Source organism: Cynara cardunculus, assembly GCF_001531365.2.
Source record: "Cynara cardunculus var. scolymus isolate 2C chromosome LG 6, CcrdV1, whole genome shotgun sequence".
NCBI lineage: Eukaryota > Viridiplantae > Streptophyta > Magnoliopsida > Asterales > Asteraceae > Cynara > Cynara cardunculus.
In genome coordinates, this window is record NC_037533.1 from 19,356,831 (window position 1) to 19,373,223 (window position 16,393).

The window sequence follows — 16,393 nt, forward strand, 5'->3', positions numbered from 1 at the left end:
ATACACATATATAGACTCAGGTACGCATAAAACCACAAAACAATAGAAAATTGAAAAACATCCCGGTAGCCATACATTCGTCTAGTATGCACATGTGCATAAAAGTAATTGAAGATGTTTTTGGGCACGTGTGCATTTTATGCATACATGCATACAGACATGTGCATACCGAACAAATGAATGGTTATCCGGCTGTTACCTCAGAATTACATTTTTTTATGGTTTTCCCCATACCCCAACCATATATATATATATATATATATATATACACCTCTATGTGGGATTTACTGAGTCCGTTTCATTTGGTTTTATTGTGGATAGCAGGGAGGATGAAGACTTGGACGCTAATCTTAAGTGTAGTATCGGCTCTGGTTCTGCTTATGGTGGCTTTCTTGGTCTTGTTTCTTCTTAGAAAAAGAAGGGCTCAAAGAACCAAGAAAGATGAATCGAAATCCTTCAGAAAGAGTCTAAACGCTGAGAAAACGACCCTGGAAAATCATTTTCTGAATATGGACATGGAAGGTCAGTTGAATGTTAAGCCATTTTTGCCAACTATAAGCTCGCTTATTTTTTGATCTTATTGAAAAAGCCCGTTTGGTTAGCCATAAGCTAACTTTTTGAAAAGTTATTTCAAACAACGTTTCAATAATCTCCATGGGTTTTTTTCCGCTTCTTTTTTCTCAATTATGGCCCTTATATTTTTTCCATCAAAATTTTCAACGTGTCCTTCTAGATTATTTTATATTGTCATCTGACTTATCAACTAGTTTTTATCAAAAATAGTTAGTTTATCAGCTTATTAGCCTACACGTTTGCCAAACATAGCTTTAGTAACTCTCGAAACAAGCAACAAAGTATGATTATATGTAATGGTATGCAGAGGCAGCATCAAATATCGAGTCTGAAAAACCAGTTATTATTAGTCTGGAGGAGATCGAGCTGGCTACAAATAGTTTTGATGAAACCAGGAAAATAGGCGAAGGTGGATACGGTAGTGTGTACTTTGGCATAATAAGAAAAAGGGTATGGCAAGTCTAATAACACAATCTTTAACTTCTTTTATGCACCAGGGGCAGCGGCAGGTTCATTTGAGAACCATAAATATTTTGAGAACCGTGAAAACCAACTATTCATAAATCATTGATGATGAATATCATATGAAATAAGGAAATGCAAAATATACATAATGAATATTTAGGCATATTCATCATGAATAGTTCATTCTCAAGGTTCTCAAAATATTTATGGTTCATGAATGAACTTAACCCTTTCACACTGGTCTAACACTAGGGGCAGCTGGCAGTTTCATTTGAGAACCATAAATATTTTGAAGACCGTGAAAACCAACTATTCATGAATGTCATGAATAATGAAAATTATTTTCATAATGAATACCATGAATAATGTAAAAATATAATATTCATAATGAATAATATTTAGGTATATTCATCATGAATAATTGATTTTCACGATTCCCAAAATCTCTACAGTTCCTGAATGAACTTACCCCTTTCACAATAATCTAACATCATTGCTGATTTACATGTCTAACAGGATGCTGCAATAAAGAAGATGAGATCTAACAAGTCAAAGGAGTTCTTTGCAGAGCTCAAGGTTCTTTGCAGGATTCATCATAATAATGTGGTGAGAAGTTTATAATAGAAAATGAAACAATAAAAAGTGATAATTATTTGAGCAAAACTTGATTACCAACAACCCCGATCGGCCCTACACGGAACCCGCCCCCTAGGAACCACATGTGGGGGCATTTCGGAACCGGGTCAATGGATGAGGCTAGTGGAGGGGTGCAAGCCCATCACTCGTATGATTCGAACTTGTATCTTTTGTGTATTTGAGCAAAGTCGCTCCGCCCCTTTGCCAACTGAGCTCCTAACGGCGATAAAAGTGATAATTATGATCCAACTTTCTCTTTACTCTCTAGGTGCAACTACTAGGATATGCAAGCGGTGACAACCATCTATATTTGGTATATGAATACGTCCCGAATGGAACACTTAGCGACCATCTTCAGGATCCTTTACTAAAAGGTAATTTCCCGGTGACTCGTTTATATAGTCTATGTTTGACAAACTAGATGACAAGCTAGTTGTTAGCTGAGAAACTATTCGTGTTTGGTAAAAGCTAGTTAGATGACAAAGTAAAATGACATTAATGGACATGCTGAAAAATAATTGGAAACATATAAGGGGCATAATTGGAAAAAGAAAAGTTGAAAAAAGCACTGGAAGCTTGTTGAAACACTACTTGAAGTAGCTTTTCAAAAAGCTAGCTTAAGGCAAATCAAACCAGGTTTTTTCAATAAGCTAGTATATGGTTGCTAAACATGGCCATTAACAGATATGATTGATTCGAATGTTAAAGATTCTAAAAGCAGACGGTATCAGGTCACCAACCGCTTTCGTGGACTGCTAGAGCAAGTATTGCACTTGATGCTGCAAGGGGAATCGAGTACATTCATGATCATACAAAGGCACGCTATGTTCATCGAGATATTAAGACAAGTAATATACTTCTTGATTTGGGACTCAAAGCAAAGGTACTTTCGAAAAAGCATTTCCGACTAAAATACAACTTCAACTACAACAAAACCGTGTTTAAAAGAGCGCATTTGGGCATCCTAACAAGTCTTTTAGGACACTTATTAATAAAGTGTCCTATTAAATTTTCAATAGGACATTTCTAAGAAGGGTCCTATGAACACATCTTTTTATAGAACACTTATAAAAGACACTTTTTCAACTAATATCATATAAAAAGACTAATAAGACACTTTATTTCAAAAGTGTACTAAAATACTTATTAGAGCATCTCCACTATGCTAAAATAGAGATTTTGGAGATCTAGGGTGTATTTTTGCACCAACCATGCATAATATATACTAAAATAAAGAAAAGAAGAGAGAGAGGGTAGAAATCTCCAAATTGGAGAAATCTCTAAGGCTTCATATTTAAGAGAGAATAATATTTAATTCTTTCTCATCAATATTGGAGAAATCTCTAAAATTTCATATTTAAAAGAGAGAAATAATATGTAATTCTTTCTCACCAATAGGAGATATTGAAATTAAGTGTTTAGGAGAGAAATAATGTTTTTATTAAAGTATTAAATATTTTAATAATATAGTTAATGATAGAATTGCTAAAACAGAGTAGTTGTTGAAGTTGGGTGTAATTACTTTAGTGAATTTTAACTTTTGCTACTCTATGTCTAAAAAATTATCGCATAGTTGTTGAAGATGCTCTTTAAGACACCAAGAAACGTTCTATCAACTTACTGACACTGTAACACCATTACATAAAACGCACAATTGTTTGGTCTTACAATCCTATAAAGCAAGTCTATTGGGACATTTAGACATATTTGGAATCCTATAAAACCCGTTTTTGTAGGAATCTCTACCAAGATAATAGCCCGATTTGTTAGAAATATTAAAATCTGTCAACATAAAATCGCCTTTTTATTTCTTCTCCATCATTAGAATTTCATAATTTGGAAGAAGAAGATGTTCAAGATCATATGATGGTCGAATTTCAACCAACAGTGCTAGGGTGTTGTTGTAGGTTGCGGATTTTGGACTGACCAAATTCGTTGAACGAGCAAATGAGGACGATTTCGTAGCTACTAGAGTTGTGGGTACACCTGGTTATCTAGCTCCCGAGTATGTTTGACACTTTGACTTGATGATATGCGTATATCTAATGATTACTACAAAAGATTTGATTTGTTGCTCATAAATTTAGTAAAACTCCAACTGGGTATGAATCGATGATCATTATCATGACTTCCTCTTTAATTTGCTTTTGCAAGGTCAATAAGCGAAATGCAAACCACATCAAAAACTGATGTTTTTGCTTTCGGTGTGGTTCTAGCAGAGTTGATAACAGGTCAACGAGCACTTGCACGTGATAAGCAGGACCCGGCCAGGCTCAAGACACTAGTTTCAGTGGTAAGTCTAATATTAAGGGCATCTTCAGCCCTCGAGCATGTAGCTCGGTTGACAAAGGGGCAGAGTGACTTTGCTCATATATATATATATATATATATATATATATATATATATATACAACAGGTTCAAGTTTGAATCCTGTGGAGACAAACTTGAACCCCCTCCACTAGCCTCAGCCAGTGAGTCAGCTCTGAAATGCCTCCTCACATGTGGTTCCTAGGGGGCGGTTAGGGTTGCTATTTGCTCAAATAAAGGCATCTCCAACCAAACACCAAATCCTATTTTTACACCAATTCACTCCAAATCCAACACCAATTATTACATCATTTTGGTGTCCTGTTCTTTTACACCAAATTTTACACTATTGTGATGCAAGAAATGGTGCATACGAGTGGAGATGGTCTAATGGTTAAAAGGGATCATTCCTGAAGTTCTAGTTTACTATGTGATGATCTAGTTAACCATTTTCTCTACCAAAATGACCAGATTCGTGTAATATTCCAACATCAAGATTCGGCAGAAGCCTTGGAAGCTCAAATTGACAACAATTTGAAAGGAAGCTACCCAATAGAAGAAATCAACAAGGTTGGTAGAATGAAGTTTTGTTATCCATCTAAACACACTAAATATGCAAGGTTCCTCACTCAAAAAATGGAGTTGCTACCAACACCCATTGAAATAGAGAAACAAGGAGCCTTAATTAAAAGGTGGTGTTGGAGGAATTCAAAAAATATAGAGAAACTGTGAGTAAAATAGCTTGGGTAAAAACTGAGATCGCGTGAGAGCTCTCTTTCCTTGAGTTATATTTCGACCCAAATCTGTTAGGGTATCACGAAACTAACTCGAGGATAATCTCAATTTTTTCGGTCACGATTTTGGCAGAAATCGTTCCCTCATGAACCTAGATAATCGTAAGCACTCATATATTAAAGGAGAGAATAACTCCCCATTAAATAGCAATGACTATTGGAGTAATTAGTGGATGGTTAACTGCACAACAACTACAAACGGCTTACACGGATCAGAAGGCTGGAGCTTCTGTATCGTCAAAAACTTCCTCATAGTCAGAAGCTTCTAGGGGAAGCTTTATGCAGAAATTCTAAGTTTTTCCAAACTCATCCCTTCCAATTAAAAAACAAGCTCCTTCCATCTATGAAAAAAACTTTCCTAATGAAAAACCTTTCCAATCTATACGGACTGATTAATCCCAGCTTTATTCATAGAAAACTTAATGGAAAACCCCTCATAGGCCTCTGAGGAGATCTGAGAGGAACTCAAAGACTTCAGAATTTCACTTAGGACAGTCAAAAGCTGCCCCTAGGACCCCACAACGGGTGCGTCCCCCTTGAACCCCGTATGGAACCATCTATCCATCTCGGGTTCTAGTTAGATTACACGAGTGTGCACTCCACACCTCCAAACACGTCATATAGCTTAACTATCAACCCTATATTCTCTGATGAATCCAATTATATAAGATTTCAGTAAAATCACAACTAGATGTCTGAACCAACAAATGGTTATAGCATTCAAATATCTAATAGCCAAACAAATAAGCAATTTCCAGTATACTTGTTGATCTATTTATAATAAGAGAAGCTTTTACCTCCTTCTTCGCAGATGGCAGAAACGTCTTTCCTGTGTTTGAGCGAAGATCCGGCTAATAGACCAGAGATGCGCGAGGTTGTCTCAATTTTGGCCCAAATAGTGATGGCGTCGATAGAATGGGAAGCATCACTGGGTGGGACGAGCCAGGTTTTCAGTGGATTGTTCAATGGAAGATGAAATCATTTTGATTCAATTTGTGAGAATATAAGAAAACCTTAAATCGTAGTATGCAAATGGGAAGGAGATGATTGAAAGTAATGAATCAGTGTATTTAGATCCAAAATTCAGCAATATCGATATACAACAGAAAAATCTGAAATGGAACTGTTATACATAGTGATAGTAAATGAAGATGCTGATGCATCTTGTAGAAGATCGAAACGGGTTCTTTCAATATGTTATTAGCGGGAAAAAAGTTCATGGGAAAATTACAGGAAAAAGAAAAGGGAAAAGGAATCTTATAGTTTCAATTATATATATATATATATATATATATATATATATATATATATAGGGAAGGGTTCAAACGAGAACCCCTGTGATTTACGAGAACGCAAAAACAACCTAATAACCTCATATTGTGATAAAAAATAAAATTAAAAGATTTTTAAAATTTAAATTTAAATTTAAAAAGATTCAAAAAAATTTAAAATTAAAAGGGTAATAATGGAAATAATATCATCAAATCTTTTAAACACGATCATTATCTTTTAAACACTTATTATTATCATTATCTAGTAAAACGGTTACGAAATAGGTTAGGATTATACTAGGTGTGATAATCATGTGATATAGGTGTGATAATCATGTGATAGGGGTGTGATAATCACCATTATACATCACTTGGGTTATCGTTTTGGTTAATAAGTTAAAATTTTAGTGTAATCATGTGATAGAGGTGTGATAATCATGTGATATGAGTGTGATAATCACCATTATACATCACTTGGGTTAACGTTTTTGTTGATAAGTTAAAATTTTGGTGTCATCATGTGATTTGGGTGTGATAATCATGTGATAAGGGTGTGATAATCACTGTTATACATCACTTGGGTTATCGTTTTGGTTGACAAGTTAAAATTTTGGTGTAATCATATAATATGGGTGTGATAATCATATGATATGAGTGTGATACTTATGTGATAGAGGTGTGATATGAAGAAAAGATGTTAACGAGAAGAAGAAGAAGATAACTACCAAGAGTAAAACTAGGAACGTGCAAAGATAATTATGATTAATTAAAATAAAATAAAAATTATAAAAATTACTTAATTACATTATTGTCCCTATTAAATTATTTATATATAATAAAAGTTAATTTATTAATTAAAAAAGTTTGAGGTTATTGTGTTGTTCTCGCATTCTCGTAAATCACAGGGGTTCTCGTTTGAACCTCCACCTATATAAATTATTAATCATAATTAATAAACTCTATTCATGTTCCATAAATATTCAAATCATAATAAATGAACTCCAATCATTTCTATAAATATCTCAATTAATTGGGTTGCAAATGTTGTACAAATATACAAGGTTGTAAAAGAAATATACCCTATATATATATACATATATACATAGACTTGGATAACGTGAGACCATCATGTTTTTTGTAAGAGCCGTGAGACCACTTTTTTATACTTGAAACTTCTGAGCAAAATAAATCTTCACACTTCTAACACAAAATAAAAACGCAAGAAATATATCACTATTATTAGTCATTTCTTTACTGCTAGCTTGTAATTTGTTTTATTGGTTCATTGTACTTTATTACTGGTTTGTAATTTGTTGATCCATGGAGAAAAAATTGTATATTCTTTTGTTTTATAAGTATAACAATTTTATCTATTCAAAACAAATGTTTAGTGACTTAATCGATCAAAAGTTCAAAACATTAAAAGATCCTTTGGGCTTTTTTCAATTTTACGGTTTGTTCAAAAAAGATTTAAAGACTTATTTATTTGAAATAGAATATCCATTGGGTTTTTTCATGCTTTTTCCTAAAATTTTATTGCAAACTTGTAACTAAAAATAGGGCAAATTGCATGAAAAAATAAAGAATTTTTAACTTGATTCATATTTTGAGTAACTTACTTTCGAAACTTCCATTTTGATTTCTAAGATGTAAAGTTTTAAACATTTAAGTACCCGGGTAACCGGTTGAAACATTGACCGGTTATCATGTTGATGTGGCGAGTGAAGTGGTATCCAACTCAGTATTATTTGTTGACGTGGTTAGTGACATGAATTTTTTTACATCTTAGTTATCAAAATGAAAGTTTTGAAAGTACGTTACTCAAAATAAAAATCAAGTTAAAGTACGTTATTTTTTTCATGCAGTTAGTCCTTAAAAATAATGTAATTTTTCATAAAAAAAACAAATTAAAATATTTTAGTTTGAATAAAATAAAAATGATAATAACTTACAATCATACATAATCAAAATGTATCCGGCTACATTTGTAAAAGCATACTTTTAGTACTAAATTATTGTCTTATTCTTATAAATTCCATATGTGAATGAGTTAAAAACACAAGATTCTTTAAAAGACCTTTAACCTAGCGATATGTGAGTCTTTAGCCTCTTAACAAATCAGGGGTTCACCCCTTCCCAAAGATGAGAAAGTGTGTGAGTTTATTTGCTCTATTTTGCCATATATAAATATTACATACTTCAAAAAAACCACAAGATTCTTGGCGATAAATTTCGATGCAAAGTTTGATATGAAGTTTCAAGATATTCGATTCAATAAACAGCAATTCCACTAAACAAATCATAGAAATCAAAACCATATTTGTTTTTTTATTTAATGAACTTGACAACTTATTCGTTCAACCTTTTGGGATGGAAGACATGTCTTCTTATCTACTTTCGAGTGGATATATGTTGTCATGTGCACTTAGACAAGATGCCACAGTTAAGCTGTGATCATGTTATTTTCCATGGTCATTTACTCATTTAGAAGAATATAACCTCTAACATGATCTTTTAAATACATAACTTTCTGACATATTTTGATGATTTTTGTATTAGGAAGAAACGTTATTTTGTTAAGAATCATGTTTTTTTTAAACGTGTCAAAAGATTATTCTCATCTAACCATAAAAAAAAAATGAGAGAAGTTACTTGTGAGAATATGTCGGAACCCCCGTATTACTCTACAAAAGAGCCCTTGAAGAAAAATAGGAGGTTCCAACATATAGCCACGGGGAAAAATCTCATTATAATTAACCCCATGGATTTGAGGAATAGTCCAAGTGTAGCGGATGTACGCCAACACGCCTCCTCCAATGGAGGGTTAGATGGACACAGATTGTCCCAAGGTGTTGAGAGGGTGCTAGCCAGAATGTCGATTCCCTAAAGGAGAGAATATGTGAAACCCCCATATCACTGTCCAAAAGAGCTCTAGAGGAGAAAGGAGAGGTTCCAACATATAGCCATCGAAGAAAATGTCTCATCATAGTCAACCCCATGTGCTTGAAAAATGGTCAAAGTCTATCCGATGTGGTACTCCAACATTACTAGAAAGTGCATGGCTTGGACCAATGAGTCATTGGTCCAACAGTACCTAGGTTACCGGTTAAACCTAGTTTCCTAGGAGGTTCACCAATGGTGAGAAATGTGTGAGTATTTACCGTATATAAGATATTATATCCTTAAAAAAGAATACATGTCATGGAAGATGCTTTAGGGTATGAGTCATGCCTTTGTTAAGGAGACACCAAGACACCCCTGGAGTAAAGGGAAGGTGAAATGACTGTTCTGCCCTTTTCTCCCATTAGACATGCAGCAAATTGAAGACTGCAGTCTGCACAAACAGCTAAATCTGATGAGAAAAGGTTTTAAACTAGAATATATATACACATTGACTTAAGAGTGGTGAAAGCAATGCATTGTATTGCATAATATAACTGTTTATAAAACGGCATCATTTGAAACAAGGAGAATTCGGCTCACACGGTATCATTGCATACATCCAATGAAGTTGATCGCTCAAGATTGCCGTAGTCCACTCGTTGTATCCTTGGATAGATTCTTAATTGCAAGCAAACAAGAGATTTTGCCACTAACACAGAGCACTCCGAAAGTTATAAGATATTGTTGAGCTAATCCACATAAGAAAAGGCGTATGAGATTGTAATGACGGAACCGCAAGCTACACCTTCATTTCTTTACCTGCGACATAAAATGTGGTTGATCAGTTTGGGTGCATTTGGTACGCATGATAGTACAGAACAAGACAAAACAAAAATTTATTGTCCCATGTTTGGTGCAACAATTAGACTGGGACAGAACATGACTGGGTGGAACAAAAATGGTGGAACAAAAATCAAGGAGATGGGACAAGTTTAGTAAATTACTAAATTACCCATGTCAAATTAAAACCCTAAAACCTTCCACAATTATTTCACATGCCTACTAAACACACCCTTACAATGTAAACCAAGTGTTAAAGTACTTCAAATCCCCTTGCCTTTTACAGTTCAAGAAAAGGTGCTACACAATACTCCTCCCTTCCTATGAAATGCTACTATTTCCTTTTTGGAGTGTCCAAATTAAAATTACAACATTTGATTTTTTGGGAAGTTTTCAAGTTAAATTACCAACTTCACCATTTTCATTATTACAAATAAGTTAATAGCATTTTGTCAACAACATCCCTTTATTTTATATCTATTTGAGGATATTTAAGATGTCTAACAAAGGATCAAATACTTGCATAAAACTAAGCACCAAATCATATGTTGAAATTATCATGGGAGTGATGAACAACTCATTATTGAAACACCACTAAAGTGAAGACGATGAAAGGAAAATGGCACAAATAGCCATTTCAGCCGACCAAATTTACCTATCAGCCATTTCTCTCCCAAGATTTCAAAAAGTCACCACCTCCGCTAATAACCATTCTTCAACTTGCGGAGGGCCATTAATAAGTTAAAAAATGCATGCCCACTTGTGGAACATTCTCCTAAATATCCGCTATTCTCCTAAATAACCCTCATAGGATCAGCTTTACGTTCTATTCCAGGATGTCCCTGCTATAGGAAGTGCAATGTATTCATTTTTTGGGAAGTTCTAGAGTCACAATTACCGGGTTGCCAATTGTGATTGACACAAAACATTGCATATACTGATTGGTTCAACAATATTCTCCTACTTTGTCATTATTAAAGGCGTAGCATTTGACAAATAATCACACAATATCTAGTCAAACCCTTTACATTTCACGTCATGGAGGACTATTAAGAAATGTCTCTACTCTGTAATTGCTCCGTCCCAAAATAAGTTTCCACATTCAATTTTAATTTGTCCCAAAATAAGGGTCCATTTCAAAAGCAAATGCCTATTTTCCAGTTTTACCCTTAATTAAGAGATTAGAAATTCGTTACTCCCTTTATTATTAAGGGTAAAATTGCCATTTAGTCAATTAAAAGGTGTAATAGTTGCATATTTCTAAAATTGTTTATTTGCTACTCTCTAGTCTCTATATACTAAATGTACCTTAAACCGTTGGGATCGGCGTAGAGATGAAGCAGATCCAGGTGACAGAATTGACAATTGTCCCCCTTGAAGATGCCTAGCTTTCCGGAGAACTCTGTTAGCTTGTCTAGGGTGATCCTCCTCTACAGGAGATCCACTTCCACTGTCAGTGGAGACTGAAGAGAGTGGGGCAGACATGGTTACGATAGAAGGTTCTTGAAAATGAAATGCAATTTCGGGTAAACTTCCTGCAACAACTATGCATAAACACTATATTACAACATAAGCGCAAGTGACAAGCATTCGACAACGTATGAAGGATCGTGTGAGAATAGGAGTATAGGTGAGAAGTGTAAGAAGGGATTTTGGACCCTTGATCACTTTAAATCCCAAAATAGCCCATGAATTGCGCTTTAGAAGGGAATTGATCTAGTGTATACCATTAGTGTTGATCTAGTGGTTCTCTTCAATTAGGATTGATCCAAGGGTGGAGATCCCTTCTTACCCTTCTCACTATAACTTCCATTCTCGCCGGAACCCAACCCTTCGATAACGAGCCATACTTAAAACAGAAAGTGTAAAATGTAGGGAATGCAAGAGATCAGGCCAGGACAACCTGCTGAAACTTCTTGAAATTTGGTTCTCATAGTTCTGACAAAATTATACAAGCCGTTAGTAATATTTAATTCCTGGATCAATTTTTTGGCCTCGCTCACGTGTGGATGACAATCAAGCACTGAACACATAAAGCAAGGAAGCAAAACATTGTCAGTATAACTTCATCAAGCTAAAAATAAGCAAGCAAGATAATACTTCCTCCATCCTAAAATATATGTCAACAATGAAAAAGCATATTAATGACACTTTTTAATCAACTAAATTACAACCCTTAATAATAGAGGGAGTAGTGAATATCTCTATCTCATAACTAACGGTAGAATCGGAAAGTAGGCAATTACTTTTGAAAGTGGCACTTATTTTGGGATAAACTAAAATAGAAATGTGGACACTTATTTGGGATGGAGGGAGTACATGCGTTACTTACAATAGTAATTATCGTTCTCAAGGCGGATGGTGAAGTAATACTCTTCCTTAGAATTCCTCGGATTTATGTTGGTGAATATAAATTTTATTCCTGAAAGAATAATATCAGAAGTAAGATAAATTCTTTCCAGGCAATAACTAGTCATTTCAAGTAAGTTATGTACCACGTCCCCTTTCAATTCTGAAGCCAAGCACCCTATTGTACCAAGAAATCGCCTCTCCTATTTCTTCTCTGAGTTCTGCATCCTGATTATGCTTTTTCTCGCATTCTTCCAGAACTTCAACCAAAGAAAAGGCAAAGCAGACATGAGACAACCAGACATCAAGGATGTCACTTTTTATTAGGAAATGAACCATGTGGCGAGGAGAGGGTTGGGGATGAGCTACCACAATATGTAAATATCTCATCATTTCATGCAAAGTGTAAATTGTCACATAAAGATCGCAAATGAACCAAAGGGCCTTTGGCCTAGCGGTATCGTAGCCCTTGGCCTTCTAGGAGGTCAGGGGTTCAAACCTCACCATAGGTGAGGAGGGTGTGTGAGTTTATTTGTTGCATTTGCCGTATATAAATATTATATACTTCAAAAAAAAAAGATCGCAAATGAAATCATCGCTCCATTATGATACAAGATTATATGAAAAACTAAATAGAGACAAGAGCTGGAAACCATAAGGATCACTCCTTATCAGACAATGGAACTGTCGAGTTATGCTTTGCAAGATTTCTTTAACAAAATCAGGCTAAGGTCATGCTATATTTACCTACCAACCTAAAAAGCACAAGGCTTAGTGACCCACATAGAACAAGAAATGCTTCTGGTACCACTGTACCAGCCACTAGACATTGCTCTTCTAACGAAATGATGGATTCATCTGGTTCATAGGATGTTTTATCATCCAGATTGAATTGCAAATCTTTTTTATGATCCTTTAACAAAAAGCTTTAGATACATATCATATGTTTCTCATGATCATTGATAAAAAACCTTAAATATGCAGGAAGCAGTTGGTCTTGGTTAGGGTTGTCCATTGGTTCAAAACCCAACCAAACCGAAGGATGAAAGCAAAAAACTGGACTGATAGTTGATACCAGTTCAGTTCTGGTTGAAAATTGGATCCGTCCCAAACTGAACATTGAACATTTGTTAGTAGAATCAGATTCACATAACCCATCAATACCCCCACTGAAAGTAATGTAGAAACTCTCGTAGCAAATGAACAATAATGAGCCTCGGCATTACAGAATACAAAAGAAATACCTTCACACTGGTGTGATATGATTTCTGCATATTCATCCTTTCTGGCCCTTTGATCAGCCACAATTTTCTTATGTTCTTCGATTCTAGCTTTTGTGGCAGAAATGGAATCTGCTATCGCCATCTTTTTTGCTTCTTTCCGGGTCTTTACTACACATCCATTAGCAAACAGAAAAAATATAACTTGCTGGAACTTGTGTTGCTTTTTATGTTGAAGCAAAGAACAAATTAGCAAGTACATCTAGATGACGATAAAAAGCTAAAAGAACTGGCTCTGAATGACTTGAAAACTGTCGTTTACTCCCTCCATCCTAAACTAAGCAACCCCACTTAAATCAGAATACTAATACATCAGCTATCATAGCCTCAACTTTTGAATAAAGCGGTCAGTTGTTAGATACACAGCTGAAAACCCCATGCGGCATTTTAGTCCATCTATTGTCAAGAAAAGGGATGAAGATGTAAAGGAACAATAATCAACAATATGCAGAAGGGATGTGGGAAACCCGTTTAGGAGGGGCAATAATCACAGGAAGAAGGGAGTTATGATTATCTCAGAGACTCAGACCATAGATATATTATTTACAAGCACCTTCGAGTTGCAATTTAGATCGTAAGTTCACCACAACCAAAGCTGAACGACCTGATTACATGAGTGCACCTACTTGAGTACAGGTCTGGGACTTTAAGGGAAGGTTAAATTTCTCCAATCTTATTGTATGATCTTACAGTTTCATGATACTACATAGTACATAAACCATCTTAGTTGAAAATAGTATGCAAAGTAAATGACCTCCGTAAGTCTGAACATAAAATGGTTCCTTGCAATGTCACTAAAGAGATTCAGTTTAATTTTTTAACATTAGCCCACCCATCATTTTGCTCCATGATACACATAAATACATAACGTGATGGAAAAAATCATAGCACTGTTAATAAAATGAGAGAATACCTGAAAGAGCTTTCACCAAATCATCCTCCGCAGCCCTCAATTGAGCTTTGAGCTTTCCTATCTTCTCTGAAATAACCACATCAAATATCAGCTTCATTTGTTTGTATTTGCTCAACTAATTTTATCATGTACACACTCCTAGCAATCTAAGATAAAGAGACCCCACTCCCTTCTAAAACTAGAGGACACTTTCCAAAATTTGCAGAGTTCAGAATTTATGAGATTGCAACTGGTCAACTTCGTCAACTGAGGCATTAAATTTGCCTCAAACACAACCCACAGTTGCAGAACATCCACGCTACAGATAGATAATGTTGGTATTAAATTTGCAACAAGTATATCCATTGTGAACCTCAAATGTACTATGTTTGACTGCAAAAGAACAATTACATATCTCTAATTACCAATTTACAGAATATCAATCCACGATTAGGATTTGTATGATGGTAATTAACAAGTATGCTATGACTCGCAAAACCCTAGCTTTTAAGCTGAATTAACCTTTAGAATCTTACACCAAATCACATAAACCACACGAAAAGGCTCAACCTTTCGCTCGATTTAAGATTTCTAAAAACTAAATATACCTTGATTTGATACAGTTTCCTGAGCGCTAGACTTGATTGACTGAAGAGATTTACGGAACGATATAGCAGCGGATTCCATCCTCTGCTGCTGAATCTCAATTTCTTTATCGGAAACCAATCTGAGTTCCGCCATTTTACCCCTGACTTCACGATCTCCTACTCTTCCCCTGTGCATCGTCATCTGCAATTCTGTGTTGGTTCTGCGTGTGATGATGATATATGAACTTTGAAATTGTGCACTCCCAAAAGTAGCAGATCCCGCCGTTTTCCTTTATTTATTTTTCAAAATAAATATTTGCTATAAAACCCCTTATACTTTTTGACAATATCCTATTTCCCCCCTTGGATTCTGTCTTGTGCAAATAAGACCACAAACTTTGTTTTTAACCAACTTTTACCCCCCTTTCTTATAATCTTTTAGGTAATATAGTTATGCCATTGCCAAAAAATGTGTTTTATAAAATGTACATACATTCATATTTACGTACACAAACTGCGTAAAGAGATCATCAGTATGACTACTTTGACACCTTGTGTTTTTCGAGCTTGAAGGTCTCATTGTTTGATCTGTAATTGATATATCAGTGTCTTTCCCCTTTTCCTCTTCTGTAGTTCCATATAAACAGTTCATATTTATCTTCTATGCCTCGTAAAGACTTTTAACGAATTTTTGATATGTATCTTATGCCTTTATCACATGTATGATGCAATGTATGTCTAGTATACAGTATAAATCATCATCGTATCCAACATACGACTGTCGACTGGTAATTAAGATTTGTTTTGTTAAAAAACATGTTGCGTTTGTTTTCCTTCCCTTACTTCAAGATATGTATTTAATGTTACGTATGAAGAAACCCATGTTTTATACAGAGGTATAAAAAATTTAAACAGTACTTGTCAAATTTAGGGTTTTTTTGAAAAGGTTGTCATAAATACATTGAATAACAGCCAAGTTCTCAATAAGTTAATATTAACGTTTTTGTTTTACAGGTGGAGTCCTTAAATAAAAAAGCAAGCCTCAACGTTGGTTGCAAGAGAATGTAATGACTATAATACCCTTACACGGTATGACTCATGCATCACAATTCATGTTTGTTTACCACATCCTCTCACCGATAATCACCGTATACGACACCTGACACTGGTAGTACCTTCACTGATAACCTGATGAACCACACTTTATGATAGAGATACGTGAGAAGAGAGGAACAGAGAACCATAACGTTTTTGGCTGAGCGGTACCTAAGTAATCCGACTTCTTAGGCATTGTTTGACAAAAATAAACAAACTTATAAAGCTAACTTATTTTCAGGGTACATGTTTGGATGCATATAAGCTAGCTTATTGAAACGCTACTTGGAATAACATTTTGGTAGATTATTGTCACTTTTGTCAATTATAACTCTCATTAATATTAATTATTATTTAGTATTGTTAATTATAGATAAATATTAATAAAATTTAAATATTACAAATATTAATAAATATTAA

At 34.8% G+C, this 16,393-nt stretch overlaps 2 protein-coding genes across 4 annotated transcripts in view; one reads left to right on the forward strand and one right to left on the reverse strand.

Annotated features, from left to right (window-relative positions):
- LOC112514000 (lysM domain receptor-like kinase 3) overlaps positions 1–5,752 on the forward strand; it is a 7,230-nt gene extending 1,478 nt beyond the window's left edge. The window contains exons 2-10 of the mRNA XM_025120273.1: positions 325–522; positions 881–1,023; positions 1,555–1,644; positions 1,943–2,048; positions 2,406–2,557; positions 3,582–3,679; positions 3,829–3,967; positions 4,454–4,552; positions 5,588–5,752. Coding sequence (XP_024976041.1) covers positions 325–522; positions 881–1,023; positions 1,555–1,644; positions 1,943–2,048; positions 2,406–2,557; positions 3,582–3,679; positions 3,829–3,967; positions 4,454–4,552; positions 5,588–5,752 — 1,190 coding nt within the window. The remainder of the gene's footprint in view (positions 1–324; positions 523–880; positions 1,024–1,554; positions 1,645–1,942; positions 2,049–2,405; positions 2,558–3,581; positions 3,680–3,828; positions 3,968–4,453; positions 4,553–5,587) is intronic.
- A 3,663-nt stretch (positions 5,753–9,415) lies between these two features.
- LOC112514035 (kinetochore protein spc25) lies at positions 9,416–15,114 on the reverse strand. 3 transcript variants are annotated; one of them, XM_025120322.1, is made up of 8 exons: positions 14,900–15,114; positions 14,313–14,378; positions 13,364–13,510; positions 12,266–12,379; positions 12,103–12,192; positions 11,674–11,793; positions 11,079–11,305; positions 9,416–9,749 (listed from the first exon to the last, which is right to left on the reverse strand). In XM_025120322.1, exons 1-8 carry the CDS (start codon positions 15,078–15,080, stop codon positions 9,738–9,740), a joined length of 957 nt encoding a protein of 318 aa, XP_024976090.1. In that variant the 5' UTR covers positions 15,081–15,114; the 3' UTR covers positions 9,416–9,737. The 3 variants fall into 3 exon arrangements, with proteins under 3 accessions (XP_024976090.1, XP_024976089.1, XP_024976091.1); XM_025120321.1 differs by having other exon boundaries at positions 11,079–11,314; XM_025120323.1 differs by lacking the exon at positions 14,900–15,114 and having other exon boundaries at positions 11,079–11,314; positions 14,313–14,877.
- Between the last annotated feature and the right edge of the window lie 1,279 nt (positions 15,115–16,393).

Excerpts from the sequence above, each read along its gene's own strand:
- LOC112514035 (XM_025120321.1), bottom strand. The coding sequence starts at position 15,080 with ATGACGATGCACAGGGGAAGAGTAGGAGATCGTGAAGTCAGGGGTAAA. Across the intron at positions 14,379-14,899 it reads GGAAACTGTATCAAATCAAG|AGAAGATAGGAAAGCTCAAA; the intron begins GTATATTTAGTT and ends TGGTTATTTCAG. Across the intron at positions 11,315-11,673 it reads ATTTCAAGAAGTTTCAGCAG|TTGTTGCAGGAAGTTTACCC; the intron begins GTTGTCCTGGCC and ends GTTTATGCATAG.